Consider the following 19,684-nt stretch of genomic DNA (forward strand, 5'->3'; position numbering starts at 1 on the left):
CCACCGGAACAAATTGAACTTGATCATTTTCACACACAGCGCCACGGACATGATCCGAATCCCTCTACTCGTCAGCCAATAGGGAGCTTTCGTATGATTCCACTTTATGATCTTCCTCTAATACAACCATTCCGCGTTTTTGTGGGGTAGATGGGTCTTCCCCGCACTTTTTGGTATGCCTTGAGTCTGCTTCACAAAGCTTGAAGACTGGGAAAATGCATACGACTCTTGGAGTAAATGATGGGTGCCAAAGGCAAGCACAGACCGCTGAACCCCTGCTGAGGAGCACTTCGAGTCGTTATTAGTACCCTGCCACCGCAGCTTTGAGCTCATCATCTTCTCGGCTTTTCATTGTTGTTCTATAATTGGGTCCACTATTATCTCCTTCCATTAGAATGGCAGAAGACCATTCGATAATGCCAGGACATGGCTCCAAAGCGGACATTATGGACGAACCTACTGTTACGCACGCTGAGTCGAGCATAAGTCACACCAAATGGAAATCTGCCAAGTCTAAAGACGGAGACACTGCGATGGCTCTTTTCGACGACGCGGACGAATTGCATGAAGAAATTGATCCTGCTGAGGCCCGGAGGATATTATGGAAGATTGATTTCATGATCCTGCCCTACCTAGCTGTGTGTTATGCATTCTTCTACATTGATAAGGTTTGTTTCCAGAGAACCCATAAATCCGCTCCTTTTCTCGTACTAAAAATTCCTAGACAACATTGAGTTATGCCGCAATCTTCGGAATTGAAGAAGATCTGTCACTACATGGTACTCAATACAGCTGGCTGAGCAGTATCTTCTATTTTGGATTTCTGGCATGGGCCTTTCCAACCAACTTCTTAATGCAGAAGCTACCAATCGGTATTAAACTTCGAGGAAATTTACTCGTTTTTGGCTATATTGCTAACAATCTCCTTTTAGGAAAATACCTCGGTGCGAATATCTTCATGTGGTTAGTATGGGACTTTTGAAACTAGCATTATCAGAATCTGACATCGTGGCGTATAATAGGGGAGTGTTTCTCATGATTCAAGCAGCCTGCAACAGCTTCGCGACGATTGCAGTACTTCGAGCTCTGGGTGGTGCCGCCGAAGCATGTTCGGATCCCGCGTTCATGCTCATAACCAGTATGTGGTATACACGAAAGGAACAACCAGTACGACTCGGATTATGGTACACCGCGAATGGGATTGGAATATCTCTCGGTGGGCTGCTGGGCTATGCTATCGGTCATATTCGAGGAAAGCTACCGTCATGGAAATATGAGTTTATTGTGATGTGAGCAGCTTCAACTCCCTTGAGTTGATCATAGTTTGCTAATTATACCTTCCAGTGGTGCTCTGTGTGCTACCTGGGGCATTGTTATGTTTACCTTTCTTCCTGACTCCCCTGTCACAGCTCGCGGGCTCACCAAAAGAGAGCGACGGATCGCTGTGGACCGTATTAGAGAAAATCAGACTGGCGTGGAGAATAAGCACCTAAAGCCCTATCAGATTTTGGAGGCTTTCATGGATTACAAGCTTTACATTTTCTACGCCCTTGGAGTTGTGTGTAAGTTTGAGCAGCTCAAATAACGAGGTGAAAAGATCAGCTAATCTCTATCAATTAGGCAATATTCCAAATGGTGGTATCTCCAATTTCGGCACCTTGATTATCAAAGGCTTTGGCTATTCCACTTTGATCACAACAATTTTACAGGTAAGTAAATAGTTGACATGCGTCCATATTTTACCTCATGCGTTATGCTAATAACAATGTTGCTAGATTCCCTATGGCTGCATTATTGCAATGTCGATCTTGACTTGTGTCTTTCTGAATGATCGATTTGAGAATCGTCGCTGTGTCTTCATACTAATCTTCCTCATTCCAAATCTTGCCGGTGCCTTTGGTCTTTGCTTTGTGCCAACACACCAACACGTTGGTCGACTTATTTGTTACTATCTAACCGGGCCGTATAATGCTGCTTTTGTGCTTATTCTCAGCATGCAGATTGCCAACACCGCCGGTATTTATATATTTTCTTCATTTTGACAAGTACTACTTACTGATTCTCTACATTAGGCCATACCAAGAAAGTGGTCACCAATGCAGTTCTTTTCCTTGGATATTGCACAGGTAATATCGCTGGCCCATTCTTTTATAAGACCGATCAATCGTAAGTTTTTCTTTTCTTTTCTTTTTTTTTCAATCAGCCTGGTGCTCTACTTTTGGGCTTCAACTAACCAAAATACTAGACCAACATACACCCTGGGAATTTGGTCCATGATTGTGTGCCATCTTATTGAAGCGTGTCTGATTGTTACACTGGGTTTCCTTCTTCGATGGGAAAATCAGAAGCGTGATCGTATTCAGTCCGCAATGGAGGGCGGACTTGAAGGCAGAGACTTGGACGCTACTGCTTTCTTGGACCTGTCAGATCGAGAAAATCTGAAGTGAGTATTCATTTTATTGACACCACTAAGAACTATCGTGCTGACATCGTGGTGAACAGCTTCCGCTATATCTACTAAATGAATCTTCTATCAATACCGGTCTGTTTGAATTGCTGCAGTTCTTCAGGGAGCTGGGCATATATGATAATAGAAACACCTTTGTCGATATGAATTCATCTCCAAGTGCCAGTCGGCGTGACAATATTACAGCGCTATCATGAGGTATATGCGTGTATGGATGTGTATAGGCTGAGCCTAAATAATTGGGCTAAGATAGTATCCATTTATCATTTTTCGAGCGTTCATTTAACAGCGCTTGAAGGGTTGTTGCTATATTCAAGCTCCATCGTACGTGATATCCATATCACACTAGTCTCAACACACTGGCAACTTCAAGCCATAAGCTGTAAGAAGGAAACTAATTTCGTCGTGACTGGTATCATGCATCAATATGTGAATTAGAAAAATGAGCTAGGAAATGCCATGTAAATTTTCTCAGAAGATCGCGAGTTCCTTGGCTGGGCTATCAACCCTTAAACCAAATTTAACCAATCAATCTTGAGTACCGTTGGAAGCGTAGGGGCTTTGGCTCCGTAGAAACTTCCCATAAATCCCCAGTAGAACTGCGGCGGGCAGGCCGATAACAAGGGCAATGAAGCCAAGAGTGCTTCCTGCCCATCCATAACCTAGTGAAGAGTACCTGTAATATTGATGATTAGATATCAAGTGCGCTAGGTAAGAGCTACTTGTCAAATAGCTGCACAGAGGACTCACATATAGGGGGCAAACATCGGAAATGTAAACCCTGCAATACACCTCATGGTAGAGACAGCCGCTAGTCCACTTGCCGAATACCTTCCATATGTATCGATGACATACGCATTCAGGGAGATTGTGCATGCAAGTGCTCCAGCTATGAAGATTGAGGTGCCAATATTAGGCATAATCCAATGTATCTTTCTTTCGGCAGTCCACCCGTACCAGAACATCCCACTACTTAAAAAATAGTGTTGCGGGTAGCATAATGGGGACTCGGAACTCAGGGACACCTGTGCCTCCGTTTCGGCTCGATAGTTTCCGAAATATTGCGTAGTTTATGAGCGTGCAGCATTCTGCGGCAATGGAAGATCCAATAGCGATCGCAATGTAATTCAGTCCCGCAATCTCAATAAACTCGCCGTAAACATTGGTCCATAGATCGATGTAATTGGCATACAATATATAGATATTGCCATAAAAGTACGCATTGTAAAGGGCCAAAATCTGGATGATAGGCTGGGTGGCAAGCAGTTTGAAAGGCCTGAACAAGTTCGTGGATAGAACTTGCACTCGACCTTCATCTAGATGGTCGTACTCGGTGTAGAGGTCGTCGGCTCCAGTCGCCTTTGCCTGTCTGGCTTTCTTCCGACGTAGCAAGAGTGGAGGGTATGTTACCTCAAGGAAAATAAGACCCGAGAGTTGGATGACGATACTCAAAAGCGAGGAAGCATAGAATGTCCACCGCCATGTTGTGTTTTGTGAGATGAAGCCGCCTAAGACAGCACCAACCAGCGGGGCGAGAATTGGAGACCAGCTATAGATTGCAACCGCTTTCCCGCGATACTGCGCACGGAAAAGATCACTTAAAGTACCGCCCCCGATCTGAAAAGTGGTAGGAAATTAGATGGCACTGACAAAAAAAATGAAGAACTTGACCCAGATGCTGCACTTACACCAAGTGTTGCGCTTCCAAAAAGACCTGCCATGAAACGTAGTATGATAATGGATTCTTTTGTGTGCGCGGCACCACAGGCTGCGTTGAAGGCGATATATGTCAAGTTTCATGTTTGGACAACCCTCTCGCGGCCATAGACTTCAGAAAGTGGGCTTGCCACCAGCGGGCCGCACGCAAAGCCAAGAAGAAAGATTGAAAGAACCATTTTTTCAACTGCTGGCTGTGTGATGTTCAGGTCGGACGCAATTGCGGGCAATGCTGGTGCGACAATCCTTGAGGATAATGGACTCATAAACACAAATGAGCTCATAGCGAATATGGTTTTCCATTTTCTCATGGAGGTCCAATTTTTCGGGTTTTCGGGATCGCCCTCACCTTCCCAGGTGACATTTTATAATAGACGACTGGTGGTAAGCATGATTCAAAAAGTATGGATGCAGACTCACAAGAACTTTCTCGCTCTGAATAGAGCCATTCTCAAGCTCTCTCACTGTTGAGGTCTCTCTTTGAATAGACATGCTAGTACCAATGTGAAGTTTTGACTTAGTTCAGTGTTCAAAGGCCGAGAAATTTTCCAAGTTTTCTTTGGGTAGCGAAAAGAAAGTCTGGTCCGGAAGCTAAAAACTCGAGCATCCGAGTCAGGGTAAAGTGAGGTGAAGGAGCCTTACTATAAGTCTATAACTTACTTCAAGTTGAAGTTTGTGAAGTTGAGGTTCCGAGGTTGTCAAGTTGAATTGATCACGTTGAAGGTTGTCAGGTTGAAGATTGTCAAGTTGAGGTTCCAAGGTTGTCATCTTGAAGGTTGTCATCATGATCTTGAAGGTGATCGATCGAGTTGGAATATAGATGATCAATGTAGATGAGCTACTATGTATTTGAGAACCTATTTCATGAGTGTGAGCAAGGCTCACCAGGGGAAGGGGCCTGGAGGCAACATTTCCAAGATTTTGAATAGCATATGAGTACAGTATATAGTGGACCTGGTGACTACATACGTAGTATTCAAATGTATTTATGTGCATCCTTCCAAGGCTTACCTATGTAGGCAAGTTCCAACTTGAAGGTTTCAAACAACCTTTCAATCTTAGCACTTACTAAGGACCTTCAAGCTGCAATGTTTGCCCAGGTGCTCTCTCTCCAGGCTCTCTCTCTCTCAAAAAAAAGAGGGAAAAAGGGGAAAAGGCCGTTTCTTGAAATCACGTAAAGGCACCTGGACACAGTCCGTCTCACGAGTAGCCATTATTGACTCACATGCCTATCATCCCAGATGCCCAGGAAAATTATATCCCTGGCCCCTAACCTTGGAAGTAGTCAAACTGCCTAATCAGGACTGGCATGACAAAACTCTGCATTATGCTGCTTACCACCTTTACTCTGCCGATTTATCTTTCTACCAGGCAAGTCAATAAATTCAACAACTCATACACTATTCAAATGTTCGAATTGTATACAAAATTTAGGGAAGGGCTAAATCTATAGGCGCTAGTCCTAGATGGGACTAGCGCCCTTGGAAGTACTTCCCCACCAAAAAGATACATCTGCCACTTTTTCTGCCAGTCTTGGAAAATCAAAATCAAGATACTGAACTTAGATTTCCTAAATAGCTTATTCGCTATCAAACACTTATATTTTTCAGTCAGATTTTTTGAGATTCTGACTCAGATCTCCTCTTTTTCTCAAGGGCCTTTTTAAAAAATCAAAATATCATTGAAATTGGTGGCTAAATCCCTAGTTAAAGTATTAATTAGTAGTTAAAAGGTAGTCAGGGGAAATATAAGGCGGTCAGGAGGAGATTAAGTATCTTTTTCTGGGCTAGGTCTCCCCGTGGGAGCTAGTCCCAAAGAGGCTAGCTGTCTGTCGATTCTAAATTTATATAACATTTTATCAAATATTACATAAGCCGCTATCGAATGGTTCCAAGGTTCGAGTCTAGGTAGATAATGTCAGACTACAAGGTCTAATGCAGTAGGCGGTCGCAATGGGACGTATCAACAGGTCTGATTCTCCCATAACACTAATTTACACGAATAAGCGTCTGCTGCGACCGTAGATCACGTGGCTAATCATGTGATCCATTCTGGTTCGGCCAATCAGAAGCCAGTATTTAATCGTGTTAAAACCGTCCCAATTGGGCCTAGTTTATCACGTTATTTTGGCTGACAGATAAAACTACGCCTGTGGTTTTTACATAATTTATCTCTCCCTATCCATTATTTTGGAGCTAGCCCAATTAAGGCGGGAATCTAGGCGGTACCTAAAAATCATAACGCAAACTTTTGTCATGCCACTGTACTTCAAACCCTTGGCAGGCTACCTAGTGTACCTGGGACTCGGAACTAAAGCCTTTTAGAAATACCAAATAGTTCATAGTTGATCCATAACATTAAACCGTGCGAAATATCCGTTAGCCCTTTGAACTTTCAGACAAAATTATGACTGCTAATTTCAGTCATAACCTTGGAAGTCATACTGTCCTCACTATATTATACTGGTTGATACATCCCAGGTCTTGCTTAGTATGTTATCCTTTTATTATCATCGTATACAAAACTGCCCGTCGTTACTAGTTTAGAAATACACTCTCTTTCACCTTCTTGATCGTACCCCTACGAGGTCATCCCCATATCATTCATGCATTAGTATTCTGGTTGTTGGCTGTTCATTGTAGCTTGATCGACCCGTGCATCTTCCAGTGCACTGCCTTGAGCGTTCCCCTCTTCAATACCTAACCATGCTTCCTGAGGCGCTAAATGGCACTTAAAATCCTCTACTACCTACCTAAGGGCCCGGGGTTACTAGGGCCTGTAACAGGCTCAAGCTGTAGCTAATGGCTATACATATATACATATTATAGCCAACCTGAATCTATTTTTCAATGATGTTCCTATAATTAATATTAATAACCCACCATAATATAAAACCTTTATAGTCAACTGGTATCTTACCTAATTACCATATAGGTAGCCTAATTTTGGAAAATTCAATTATAGCCATAACAAAAATCAGCCTGAGCTACTGTTTACCTAATTAGTAGAGAGAGGAACGCTCGATGTAGTATACATAAGGTGTACTAATAGTATACTATATACCCAAGTTACATGGATCGATTCAGCTATGATGAACAAACCATAATGAAAAATTAAAATACTAGTATAAAGAGTCAAAGACCACCAGGGTGACCCATAGGGATGCTCTTGAAGATGTGAAGGAGTGTATATTCTCAACTAGTAAGGACATATATTCTTATACTTATGTAGAATATGTATAGTAAGTGTAAAACAGTTATATGATATAAGAAATCCCAAAATGTGATAACTGCCATTAATTGGTCTAATAAGTATAGGAGAAGGCTTCCTATTACATCAGGTATTTTGTTTATACTATTACTCCTGTTTAATTCTAAAGTATTATATACTAGATAGAAGATACAAGTAAGAGATATCCAAAGTAAAAGTAAGAGATACCTCAAATAAGAGTCTAAGAGGTATCTAAATTAAGAGATATCTAAATTCAAATTACTTATAAGGTTAAAGGGACTGATACATATGAAATGCCTACTAGCTATTAAGGAGGGGAATGCTCTAGGCAGTGTACTCAAAGATGCATAGGTCGATCCAGCTACAATGAACAACCAACAACCAAAATACTAATGCATGAATGATATAGGATGACCCCTAAGGGTATGGTCAGGGAGGTGAAAGAGTGTCTATTCTAAACTAGTAAGGACAGGCAATTTCATATGTGACAATAATAACAGAAGGACATAAGCAAAATCGAAATGTGACAACCTTGGAACCAGTATAATATAGTGAGGGACATGGATGGCCCCCCCACTACAATATCTATTAAAGAGGGGAACACTCAAGGCAGTATACACATATTGTATGAGTTAATTGATCTAGCTATATGTACTGACTGACTGAACAAACATAGCCAAGGTCCAAAATGGTAGTACATGGATGATGGAACTCTGGGGATGAGCTGTAGCCTCAAGTGTTGTAGGGTTATAGTAGGTAGTATATGATACTTCCAAGGTTAGATATAGTATCATGATGTAGGAATGTAACTTGAAATTCTTAACTAATCAGCACTAGTACATACATAGTAATCCTCAAGTTGTATATACAAAAATAGACCAGCCCTGGAGTCCACTGGCAAATGTTGACATCCATAACGGAATATTCACATGTGGCATAAGAAACATAACATAATATATACGTAAATTATAATAGCCAGCTGCCCAGGTGGCTGCCAGCACATGAAGGTTTGAGATCAAAAATGTTGTTTCAACCTTGGAAGTTCTCAAGTGCTTTTATGCACAACTTGAACATTTGAACTAGTAGTAGCAATCTTTTGCAAATTATCCGACACCTTCGATCCGAGTCTGTCTCAGGCTGTGGCCCCTTCGTCAGATTGCACAATCAATCACTATGTAGTTTTGTAATACTATTGCCTAGGTATACTGGATCCATCGGATCAATTGCACATAATCTACATGCTCTTGGTATTGCTATTTTGGCACATGTGCAAATTCAAAAATGTTGGAACATTCAATGTTCATTGAATGTTTGAAGGAATACTAGTACTAGGTAGCCACTGCCAGTGGCATTCATTATTGACTCACATGCCAGTGCATAATTTCCAAGTTGGAATCAATCCTCCTCATCGATTCCTGAATGTATATTTCTCATTAGTATGCCTTCTTTTATTTTGAATTCAAGTTCCGAACTGAAGAGAGCCCCACTGATCTCATCTTCCAACAAGAACTTCCTGCATAGGCCTATCGAAACTCGGACAACCTTGGAAGTCAGATTACATTGCAACAGATTCCTTGGCTGTGAGCCACACAGCTTGGGATACTCCCGCGGTCAGGCAGCATATGACTTTCGCTCCGATTACGTTACGTCGCCTAATGGAGCTATGCTTGACTCCATTATCAACACGACCCTTCTGGACGATGTCATGAAGGAGGACCCTACAACAAATTCCTTTCAGGATTTCATTGCAACATTGAGCGGACACGAAGATTCGCTCTTGGTCATGTCTGGAACAATGGGCAACCGGGTTGCTCTCCGAACAGCCCTCCTGGCACCGCCGTACAGTGTCCTTTGTGACAGTCGAAGCCACGTTCTTGGAATGGAAGCGGGGGGGACCCGCTTCGCTTTGCGGGGCATTAATCTGGGGAGTGGTTCCTTCCAATGGCCACCATCTCACCCTCAAGGATGTCGAAAAGCACGCCAATCTTCGGGATGATGTTTATGACTATCCAACGCGAATAATAAGTCTAGAAAATACACTGTCAGGAACCATCATGCCCATGGAAGATACTCGTGAAATCTCAAGTTGGGCACGTAGTCAAACCCCTCCAATTCACATGCAACTAGACGGCGCTCGTCTGTGGGAGGCTGTAAATGCTGGAGCAGGTACCCTAAAGGAGTACACTTCATGCTTTGATAGTGTGTCTCTTTGCTTCACCAAGGGTCTTGGTGCGCCAATTGGATCAATTGTCATTGGGAACTTAGCTTTTATTAAGCGGGCCCGGTGGATGCGAAAGATCCTGGGTGGAGGAATCCGTGCATCAGGCATTCTGTGCGCTCCAGCGAGAGTTGCTGTTGAACAAGTATTCCTTGGTGGGCGCCTTCGACAAAGTCAAGATACTCCACAGCAATTTTCCAAGCTTTGGCTAAGTTTGGGTAGAAAGCTTCAACATCCGACAGAGACCAATATGGTTTGGCTGGACCTGGAACCAACAGGCATCGATGAAGAGCGTTTTGCGGATCTTGCTGAGAATGCAGGAGTGAAGACCACGCGTGGTCACTTGCAAGGACGAGTCGTATTTCATTATCAAATCTGTGACCGTGCCTTGGATGCCTTGGTAAATCTTTTTGTGGAGCTTCTCAAGAGTAAGAGGTCGGTGTTTTGGGAATAAGAAGGTAGGAACCTTGGAAGAGACAGTCGGAGTTTGATGTATGTGCGTGAGAATTGTATCCCTCGAGAATGTGTAGTGGGTAACACGGTGTGGGAAAACCAAGGGCTCCGTGGAGGCGTGAGGAGGTGAAATTCTAGGTGCAGCGAGAGCTATCAAAACAGTAAAAGTGGTCCAAACTACGCCCCTGGATAGGGTGAAAGGTGTCAGGGGACTCATACCTCTTGGTTCAATGAACTAATTGATCGACACATGATAGAATATGGAGGGCCTGACGGATGACTCGGATGTATCAAACCTTGCCTAGGTGGAGGATTCAAGTTGAAAGCCACCATCTTACTATTATGATCAACTTGCCCAACACAAAAATTTGATTTCAATCCTATTGAATAGCTATGTGACATTGTTGTGACATTATGAATCATATAGTATTTCATTCTGAGCTAAGCCTGAATATTTGCCAATAAGTAACTTGAAGTTGGAACTCAGCAGCATGAGGACGGAGAATTAGCCCCTTACCTATGCATGCACATCAATGTGTTGCCGCCGTTGCCTAGGTAAGGGCATTTCTCATGATGAGTACTTAAGCACTCGAAGATTCATGGATACACTAATGCTTTATGTTGCAAAAAGGAAGAATACCCTGGCAAACTTGGTCACAATATCGCTGGATAGTCGAATAATCGATGATTTCCGGGAGCGGATACCGTGACTGAATCCTCGGTTATTCTCAGGCTGATCAGAAGACTCAGAGACAGTTCAATGGTCTCTGTCTTCAATGCTACATGAACTCCAAGTCATGACCAATTGAACTTGACTGTGACGTTATTCACTTGACAAACGCTGACTCTCGTACGGGTTTCATGCATGATATTCCCCGTTCCTTTCGAATGAGGCCTCAGAAACGAGAGCTAAACGCCATTGATGATATTTATACTAACAGATTGTGTATTAACGTTCGCAAGAAAGGATCAATTGATCATTTGACAAGATCATACCGATCGGCCCGGCCCTGTTCCATGATTCAGGCTCCGGGCTGATTGCATGCCATGTCACGGTGGAGTTCTCATCCTCCCAAAGGGGAAAAAAGGATTGATCATCAATAGAAAAAGGACCAGTGATGTTCCTGTATTCAAACAAGGGACTCAGCTGATCGACATTCCTCCGTTTATGTCAGTAAGAATTGTCGATCATGATTGCTACTAGTGAACCTTGAAAACATTGAAGGAACCATGGAATACATTCAACTTTTCGAAGCCATCTACGTAGCACGAATACATATCGATGCTAAGTTAGGGCTTCTCATAGCAACCCATATCCACATGGTCCACTATTTTCTTGATTCGGTGCTTACTACAGGATGTAGATTCCATGGTAAGCCGCAATCAAATGATCTGCGTTAGGCGTCGCCCTTAGGCGTCCGGTTCTCCAGGACTTGCCATATATTAATCACGCCATCTGCCTCCATAATACTGTCATCTTCTAGTTCTCTCATTGCTCCATTGCGCTTTAAGCTTATCTAGTATAGCGGCATTCCCGTCCCGAGATCCATCACAATGACCGTACCTGATACCCACCAGGGAAATGGCATTGCGCCTACTCGCCCCAAGCGCATCCTTCTTGTGAGCCTTCCTCGAACCGCATCAAACCTCCTCCTGAAAATCTTGAACATCCCTGCTCAACCAAATGTCACCACCAATGAGAAAGGAGGCTATTTCTTCTACCCGGCCTTTGTCGATGTCGCTCGGAGTGGCTACACAGAGATGCCACCTGAGAAATGGACTGAAGTGCAAAAAGAAGAAGTCAGAGCTATATACCAGGACTGTTTCGACAAGCTTGATAACTGTGCCGTCGAGGCCAACGAAGCAGGCAAGACGATCTTCATGAAAGAGCATGCATCCTGGTTGTTCTGTCCAGCTTCTTTCCAGAAAATGGTGACTGGCGTACATGATGAGGAGTTCTTCAACGCATTCCGTGTCAAGATGCCTGAGAGTTTCGGCTCTCCGACATACTCTCTGTCCAACGAGACCATCTTCTCAGATGAGTATCTTCGCTCTTGGCAGATGGTGTTTATTATCCGACACCCCGCTCTTGCCTGGCCATCTTACTGGCGAGCAATGTTGAAGTTCTCTCAGGAAGGAATCCTTGATAATATTGGTCTGCAGAGAACAACTGTGACTAGTATGGCTATGCGTTGGCCCAGAGTGTTGTATGACTGGTATATGGAGCAAGGTACCGGGGTTGTGCCACCTCCTATTTTGGATGCATACGACCTCATTAACAACCGGGACGCCGTGGCTGAGTTTTGCGAGAAAATCGGGCTAGATCCCAATGTCCTGCAGTTTGAGTGGGATGCACAGCAGAATTCTCAAAATTGGGCATCTGATAAAGCCAAGGCCAGTGCCGGCAATGATGTGGAAGGCGGACACATTCGCGCCGCAAATATTATGCTCAGCACATTGACGCACTCTTCGGGTGTTGTTAAGGATAAGACGCCCATGAATGTTGACATTGACGCCGAGTTGGTTAAGTGGAAGGCTGAGTTTGGGGATGAGATTGCAAAGTCAATTGAGACTTCTGTGGCGGAGTCGATGCCAGACTACGAATATTTGAAAGCCCGGCGGTTATTGGTCTGAGTTTCACCCTTAAGTGAAGATATAGACATGATCTAATGACCAGAAGATAGATTTGGAATCATGTTTATGGAAATATGATCAGAAATAGAAGAGAAATGAAGGAGAAAGAGAATCAGTTGTCATAAAGAAAATTGTGATCATGAGAAAGAAAGTTCCTATGTACGTCGCTGAACCCACGACCTATTCGTATGTTATCCTAGACCTCCCTCATGCTCGGGGATTGGGTACTGCCAGGCTCTTGTGAGGTCAAGTTCCTGCCACGTAGACTGAGATTCCCAATTCGCTGGACCAAATTGCTACCAACTGCATCCACAGCACCCTTCGGAGCAAGAAGAGTTGGCCCTTGGGCAGCAGCCTCTTGAACCCTAAAAAGTCGGATTCCGGTGCCGTTCCACACGCCGACAGTACCCGGGGTTGCACCAGCAGCGGACCCCACCACCATCTCACTAGAAAAGATAAAACCCCAGAGAAGAGACTCATACCAGCCCATAGAGAGGGCCGACCATTCAAAAGATTGGGCGCGAACCGGAGTGGGCTCTGAAATAATACTCTTGACTTGCGGCTCTTCAGCAAAAGATGGTAGATTGCTGATCAGAGTACGAGCATCGGGACTAACAGCTGACTGTAAAGCTGTTTCCGGAATATGAGGAGCAATAGCAGATATTATGGTAAGAATGGTATGCAGAGGGAGCTCTGGAAGCCATGATTCCAACTAGTGGGGCTGTTAGCAATCCGGAATGTGTACTATGTAAACAGGAGAAGAATAATTACCCAGGATACAGTTGGGATGAAACCAGTTGAGGAACCGGAGAATAAAGCAGACATGCTTGTTTGACTTGTCATGCTGTTTTGTCGAGAGAAAGACGGCCGTCCGGCAGGCATTTTTCCTCGTGCTTTTTCAGACATACCTCGCAACTGCTGCGTTGCATTTTCATCATTCGCGGAGGCAAACGAGGGTCTGCGAGAGTTCTGTGCTGATGGCGAGGACTGAGATGGAGTATTCTGCCCCTCGTCGTCTGAATCATCATCTCCAATTGCAAAGGCACTGTTCTCTTCGGGGATCCTAGTTAGGGGAGACCGAGCACCCGATGGAGTGTGAAGGTCTTCCTCGGAATGAGAAAGTGAAGGGCTGTAAATCGCATCACTTGAGGCATCTCCAGATTTTCGCTTCTCTCTCTGCTGCTCAATCTCTTGTTGGCCACTTTCAAGAGTGAAAGCTCGGATGGCCTCAAATCGCTGCTTATACTTCAAGATGGCATAGACCAGATATTGATTTTCTAACAGACCGTTAGAGTCATTGAACAGATGAATAAAGCGTCTGGAAACGTACCGGTGAAGTTATGCTCAAGAATAGCGTTGATGAAGTCAAGCAAAGATGCAAGAAGCGTATGGTTGGTTTCATTGGCCAACAAAAAGCTAGGAGCGGACATTGAGGAAAAGAGCTGAATGACTTTGGAGCACGCACCCGCCGACATATGCTGCACGTAAGGCGCCACGTTATTCAGAATTACCAGAAGGGCCGGATAGACAGTGTCGAGGTTGCCTTTGCTTGTTGTCATCAGAGTATGAATTGACTTTGTAAAACCAATGTTAGCAGGTAATCATATGCAGAGATGGCAGAGAAATGAACAAACCATGATGAGGTAGTCAGCATAAGAGCCCCGGAACTTGGGCAACCTGATAGACTGAGGTAAAGTTTCTTGTCCCTCAAATTTGACGTTGAGACTCTTCCCAAATGTGGGCTCTGCACTTAGTGTCTGGAGGATGAAGATGCACATGCGGACCATTCCTTGCTTGGATGGGTCTGCTCTGTACTCCATGGCATAGAAGATGCAAAGAACCAGAAAGTCATGTGAACGATTGGAGTCAATCATGAACGACCTGAAACGCTTGTTGCACTGCAAGGTCTCCCAGAATAAGATCAAGATTTCCGGTGCCCACTTCACAGATCTCTGGCTTCCAGGGAGATATGTGCTGGTGGCTTGCATCTATAATCTGTTATTAGTATTGGACTAATCAGCTCAGTCAGTATACGACTTACAGGCTGATTCAGAATCCTTGTCATGCCCTCTACAAGAAACTGGAAATCTTGCGGCCTATGCAACCTACCAAAGTAATGGCGGTAGTAGTTCTTCGGTGGAGAACCACGGCCATCCTCTGGAATTGGGTACAGAAGTAGAACCAGGAGAAGTTGGAGGCAGTAGATAACTAGTATCTGCTTGGGGTCCTTCCAAACAACATGGTCATATGGAACCCGCCAAGAGGCAGGGTTATACTTCATAGCCTTTGTACGAGTCAGCATCTACCTCTTTACGACTTAAGAACCTCGTAGACGTACCGTATTCAGAAGAGAGCACAGAGTTGTCAAAACGGCCTGCTTATCCTGGCAAGTGGTGATGTACGTAATCGCCTTTACGCCTTGTACGGGCAAAGTGTCTAGAATGGTTAATTGTTTATTCAGCTAGGCACATCCAAAATGAGGCAAACTTACTTGCTGGCATGTACATAGCCTTTCCGGTCATGGTTAGCAGTAACCGCAATATCTCGCAGCGGTTGTTTTCGAGAGTCTTGTTGGACCCCATAGCCGTATTGCAACCAACACCACTTTGCCATATCGAATACGAGATCTTGCTCTTAGCTGTTGGTAGTACGGGAATTGTAAAATCGGCGAAAAAGAGCAAGTCAAGCAGTGTATCGATCAACTCTTCCCCAAGCGGCTTCACATCTTCGTATTCCTCCCCGTAAGGAGACGACCGCTCTTGTTGATCATCTGGCTGTGCCTCATCAAAAATTACCTCGCCTGCGATCTGCGCTTGTCTAGTCCTCCTCTTTCGACGCGTCCAGAAGAACTTATCTTCCCAGTCCTCCAAGTGTTCGGCTTCATAGACAAAGGGCAGTAGCCGGGTAAGGACACGGATACAGTTGAGCGCATCACGATTGGGGGCAAGGTCGGGATCGGGAAATGAGGGATGGTTTTTCAGAACTATCAGCCGTGAGGAGACTGAGAGTAAGAGCGTTTCGAAGTTCGATAAGGCATGGTCGCGCGTGCGTCGGATGTCAGCTGGTGTGAACAGGCTAAAAACGTCTTCGGTAGATTCGGGCAGTTCCCAGAACTTGAGTGATAAGTTAGCGGATGTGATATATCTTCATTTCATATAGAAGTATTATCTGCTTTGCAACATACTCGTGTCCAGTAGGGGTCGTCTGCGGGGATCTCCTTCTCCTCGGAGAGGCGGAAGATGCCCTGCTTGAACACAAGCTTTGACTCCGAGGCCCCCATTACTGAAGAGACCAGTGCCTCACAGTACGAGTGTCATGTATCACCAGAGAGAAAAACTTCAAATTCAAGCCTGAGTGTTGTTGTGTGCGCGCGGGTGTAGTTGGTGTTACGTTCATTCCTGTTGCGGAGTGTTGGCCGTATTAGCTACCGAGCTCGGCTTAAACAGCCATGACATAGGGTGCCTTTGTTGCCCGTACATCACTTGTTACTTCTTGAATCACAGCAAATCCAACAAAAGTTGAATACTGAACAATGCTTAATTCCATGATTATAATTAAGATAATTGATTTTCATTAAAAAGAACCCCGCTATGAAGAGATCCTGATTTACAAACTCCACGCCCTGACAATCAAAACAAAAAGGTACCACATTTAGCTTAGATCTCAGAGACTACCGTTGCTAGCGGAAAGTCTCCGACTCCGCTCATACAGCCATTTGTTGCTCAATCCCAAGCTAGTACGCTTGCCAGCCAAAGGCGAAGGGCTGCTAGGACCGATACTAGACATGCTAGACATGGTAGACTCGCCAAACGAATTGCTTCGTCCGAAGGACGAGGAAGACCCGAAGCTTTGTCGCAGGTTAGTTTCTCTTCCTCCGTTGGCAACTGCCTTTTGAAACAATGGGCTAGTAATGGGCGAGAATGGAGTGCTCGACGATCCGCGGCGTTCTGAGAAGGTTGGTGTGGCGGACAATGGAGAGCCGCTTTGGCTTGCAGGGCTACCCTTACGCGAAGTGGACACGCGGTACCTCGGCGGGGTGACATATGTCGTTCCAGGAGTGCCCGGGGGTGTAGCCGTCGGGTCCAATCCTAAGAGTGCTCGTTGTGTAGGTGTCAGGGGGATGTCAGAGAGGTCGTCCTTCGGCCGGAAGAGGGGGTAGAGAGCAATTAGGACGTTGACGGCAAAGAACAGCTGAACGGAGAGCAATGTGAATTCGGAATAGGTCGAGTTTTTATCGAAGATTGGACGAGAGCTTGAAAGGGAATGGGTCAGCTCATGGGTTGCAGAGTTTGTGGTTTCGCTAACCGACCTAGCTTTGAGGCCGTTTCCGAAGACCCAGGTCAAGATCAGAGCGCCGCCATTCCAAATGACCTTGCGGAGGTTCTTGTCGCTAAATGTCGCAGCATTCTGGCGCCGAACAATCTCATTGAGATGTGGGTGGCGCCATTTTCCTGGTGTCCCAGACTCTACAGAGAAGGGAGCTGCCGCTTGCGCAGGTTTGGGAGTCGAGGGAAGAGATGTGGCCATTTGTTAAGAAGCAATTGGAATTCCGAAGTAAAGGAATAGTCGCAATATCAAAAAAGGTCGGAAATCGCCTGGAAATAAAGACTGCAGCTTCCGAGGTCAGAGGCAGGCCGAGTCTCAAAAGGGAAGCAGGGGACTTACCTGTTGAATGGAGTAGAATAAGACTTACCTGGCGAGGGGAGATTGGTCGAAGGAGAAAGATGACTAGTTAGTTGTCGGTTGCAGCATAGTCTTCCCAACTGGCGTTGTTGAAGGGAGAATGTTTTGGTGTTGCTGGTCGTGGCTGGTGAAAAGAAACGCCCATTTAGACGCGAAAGTTGCTTGACGCCGGTAGAAAGGTTGACCCGGACCCCGCTGCGACCCCCAATATTCAATGATTACTCCCACGTCATACCTTCCAAGGTTCCATGCTTCGAGTTGTTGACACTGCCTCGTGTTCAAAATGTCCGATCAGTTGCTTAACAAGCTAGATACTGTGGTGGCAGATATTCTGGCCGACTGGAATATCTACACTACCATTGTTGCTGGCCTTGTGGTTACTTTCGCGATCTATTCAGTAGTATCAGCTAAGGACCCAGATGTACACCCGTTTCTGCTTGCCCGTCAATCCACTTCATCTCCAATTCGCCAGTCAGGCGAATCTGCAACATATCGCAGCTTGGAAACCCCATATGGTTTCCCTCTGCGAGCAGGATTGAATGTTAAGGATCCTGGGGCTCCTAAGTGGACCGCAGGTAGGAAAGGCGACCTACGTGATATCTGGAGAACAGCAGTGCACGGAGCTCTGAACGAAGATGGCAGCACATCCAAGGCACGAAGCAAGATCTATACTGTCCTCGGGAAACGGGCTGTTGAACATTCTCTATCTCAAGTCACCCAGGAAATCAACGTGATCGGTCATTATCTCCAGAAGGCCAAGGTCAAAACCGTAGCCGTTTGCTTGACTGACTCTGTTGAGCTGCTGGCTTCTATATTCGGTATTACTGATCCTCGAATGTGTAATTTCTGTTCAAGCATATGCTAACATAATTATATAGCGGGTGCCTTCTACGGCTTCAAGGTTATTCTTGTCCCTCACCACCTTCCGGCGGAGACTCTGGCAGCTCATCTTCGGGCGGCCCAAGCGGATGCTTTGATTGCCGAAGCTGGATCTGTCGATCTCTCAGTGGCTTCCAAGGATAATAAGCAGCTCTCGCAAGTCATCTGGGTTGCCAAGGAAGGAAACCGTCATATGGATTGGCACGGAGTTCCTGATAATGTCGAAGGTGACATGCAGGTAGAGGTTTGGCATGAGTTGGTAGAGGAAAAGAAGGACCTGGCAGGCTTGGATGTCCCTGAATATGATCCCAAAGAGCCGGCTCCTGGAATCAGTACTGTGTGGCCCTCGGATTCTCAATCTGGTAAAATCATCGATTTTCAATCAGAGGTGAGAGAACCGTATCCTTTCCGGTTGTGTCAGAATATTAACATTGCTCTAGAATTTGGTGGCTGCTGTAGCTGCTTTGGGTTCTACACTTCCCCGAAACCAGCGACTCTCTTCGTCGGATCTTGTCTTGTCAATCGACTCTCTTTCTAGGTCTTACCCTCTTTGCATCATCTTCAATGCACTGTTCTCCAATGCATCCATTGCGTTGAACTCTGTTACTGGTGAGGATGTGGATTTTGCTTTGGCAACTGTTGGTGTTTCTCCGACGGTTATTGTGGCCTCCTCGCGCACTATTTCGAACTACCATGACAGTATCATGCAACCCAGAGTTGGGCTCTTGTCTTCCTTGGGCCGATGGGTTCAGAAAAGAACCCTGGACTCTGGTAGCATGCCCTCAAAGAACATCTTCAGCCAGCTGGCTCGTGCTGGCCCGACATCAGAGCTTTCGTTGGACAAGTTACGTTTGCTTTGTGTCTCGCATCGCATTGATGCACCTGCCTCGGCTCAGCTTACCATGAAGCAGCTGACACATTTCCGGATCTTCACTAACGCGCGTATCATTTACGCTCTGACTGGTCCCGGTATTGCTGGTGCTATTGCTCAGACAAATGTCTTTGATTATCGACACGGGGATGGGCCGAGCCACTTCGGCGCTCCCCTCAGCAGTACTGAAATCACATTGACTGGTGTTTCCGAAACCGCAGCCGCAGTTCAACCGGAAGGCGAGGTGAGAATTTTGGATTCAGTTGTGTTTATGATCGAGTCGCTAAGTCTCCTCTATAGATCAAAGTCTCAGGACCTGCTGTTGTTGGCGGAGAGACAGTCCTTGTTCCGCGGGTCCGTATCAGCAAAGAAAACACCGTGGAGCTTTGCACTTGAAACTCTCTTGCCAGATGCTATTTTTGATTGGGATTGACTTCATCTCAGTTGCAAGCGTTGATATCTGCATTTCGGGCTTTGAAACATGGGCAATTTGACGATTATCTCAAATTTTACAATGACATCGAGCATATTT

General features: G+C 45.2%; 9 protein-coding genes across 9 annotated transcripts; 4 read left to right on the forward strand and 5 right to left on the reverse strand.

Moving 5' to 3' along the window:
• Positions 1-395: 395 nt before the first annotated feature.
• N7483_002749 (putative MFS allantoate transporter) lies at positions 396-2,521 on the forward strand (the record flags this gene model as incomplete). The annotated part of the gene is made up of 10 exons (XM_057086186.1): positions 396-668; positions 725-872; positions 933-963; positions 1,023-1,289; positions 1,345-1,562; positions 1,621-1,709; positions 1,776-2,016; positions 2,073-2,166; positions 2,246-2,443; positions 2,503-2,521. 10 exons carry the CDS (start codon positions 396-398, stop codon positions 2,519-2,521), a joined length of 1,578 nt encoding a protein of 525 aa, XP_056952335.1.
• Positions 2,522-2,995: 474 nt separating this feature from the next.
• On the reverse strand, positions 2,996-3,432 carry N7483_002750 (MFS general substrate transporter; the record flags this gene model as incomplete). Its single annotated transcript, XM_057086187.1, has 2 exons — positions 2,996-3,143; positions 3,218-3,432. The coding sequence occupies 2 exons, from the start codon at positions 3,430-3,432 to the stop codon at positions 2,996-2,998; spliced, it is 363 nt and encodes a 120-aa protein (XP_056952336.1).
• A 4-nt stretch (positions 3,433-3,436) lies between these two features.
• N7483_002751 (MFS general substrate transporter) lies at positions 3,437-4,188 on the reverse strand (the record flags this gene model as incomplete). The annotated part of the gene is made up of 2 exons (XM_057086188.1): positions 3,437-4,084; positions 4,156-4,188. The coding sequence occupies 2 exons, from the start codon at positions 4,186-4,188 to the stop codon at positions 3,437-3,439; spliced, it is 681 nt and encodes a 226-aa protein (XP_056952337.1).
• A 75-nt stretch (positions 4,189-4,263) lies between these two features.
• On the reverse strand, positions 4,264-4,675 carry N7483_002752 (polyamine transporter 3; the record flags this gene model as incomplete). Its single annotated transcript, XM_057086189.1, has 2 exons — positions 4,264-4,527; positions 4,604-4,675. The coding sequence occupies 2 exons, from the start codon at positions 4,673-4,675 to the stop codon at positions 4,264-4,266; spliced, it is 336 nt and encodes a 111-aa protein (XP_056952338.1).
• A 4,402-nt stretch (positions 4,676-9,077) lies between these two features.
• N7483_002753 (uncharacterized protein) lies at positions 9,078-10,086 on the forward strand (the record flags this gene model as incomplete). The annotated part of the gene is made up of 2 exons (XM_057086190.1): positions 9,078-9,267; positions 9,344-10,086. 2 exons carry the CDS (start codon positions 9,078-9,080, stop codon positions 10,084-10,086), a joined length of 933 nt encoding a protein of 310 aa, XP_056952339.1.
• A 1,553-nt stretch (positions 10,087-11,639) lies between these two features.
• On the forward strand, positions 11,640-12,719 carry N7483_002754 (uncharacterized protein; the record flags this gene model as incomplete). Its single annotated transcript, XM_057086191.1, has 1 exon — positions 11,640-12,719. One exon carries the CDS (start codon positions 11,640-11,642, stop codon positions 12,717-12,719), a length of 1,080 nt encoding a protein of 359 aa, XP_056952340.1.
• A 196-nt stretch (positions 12,720-12,915) lies between these two features.
• Positions 12,916-15,999, reverse strand: N7483_002755 (Hid1 family protein; the record flags this gene model as incomplete). Its single annotated transcript, XM_057086192.1, has 8 exons — positions 12,916-13,431; positions 13,491-13,996; positions 14,050-14,293; positions 14,354-14,707; positions 14,761-15,003; positions 15,058-15,155; positions 15,211-15,832; positions 15,904-15,999. The coding sequence occupies 8 exons, from the start codon at positions 15,997-15,999 to the stop codon at positions 12,916-12,918; spliced, it is 2,679 nt and encodes an 892-aa protein (XP_056952341.1).
• A 383-nt stretch (positions 16,000-16,382) lies between these two features.
• On the reverse strand, positions 16,383-17,246 carry N7483_002756 (uncharacterized protein; the record flags this gene model as incomplete). The annotated part of the gene is made up of 1 exon (XM_057086193.1): positions 16,383-17,246. One exon carries the CDS (start codon positions 17,244-17,246, stop codon positions 16,383-16,385), a length of 864 nt encoding a protein of 287 aa, XP_056952342.1.
• A 439-nt stretch (positions 17,247-17,685) lies between these two features.
• Positions 17,686-19,548, forward strand: N7483_002757 (uncharacterized protein; the record flags this gene model as incomplete). Its single annotated transcript, XM_057086194.1, has 4 exons — positions 17,686-18,241; positions 18,281-18,669; positions 18,722-19,396; positions 19,453-19,548. The coding sequence occupies 4 exons, from the start codon at positions 17,686-17,688 to the stop codon at positions 19,546-19,548; spliced, it is 1,716 nt and encodes a 571-aa protein (XP_056952343.1).
• Between the last annotated feature and the right edge of the window lie 136 nt (positions 19,549-19,684).

This window comes from Penicillium malachiteum (genome assembly GCF_028827825.1).
Source record: "Penicillium malachiteum strain IBT 17515 chromosome Unknown utg000001l:1.0-8184562.0:1.0-8186909.0, whole genome shotgun sequence".
NCBI classification, from domain to species: Eukaryota; Fungi; Ascomycota; class Eurotiomycetes; order Eurotiales; family Aspergillaceae; genus Penicillium; species Penicillium malachiteum.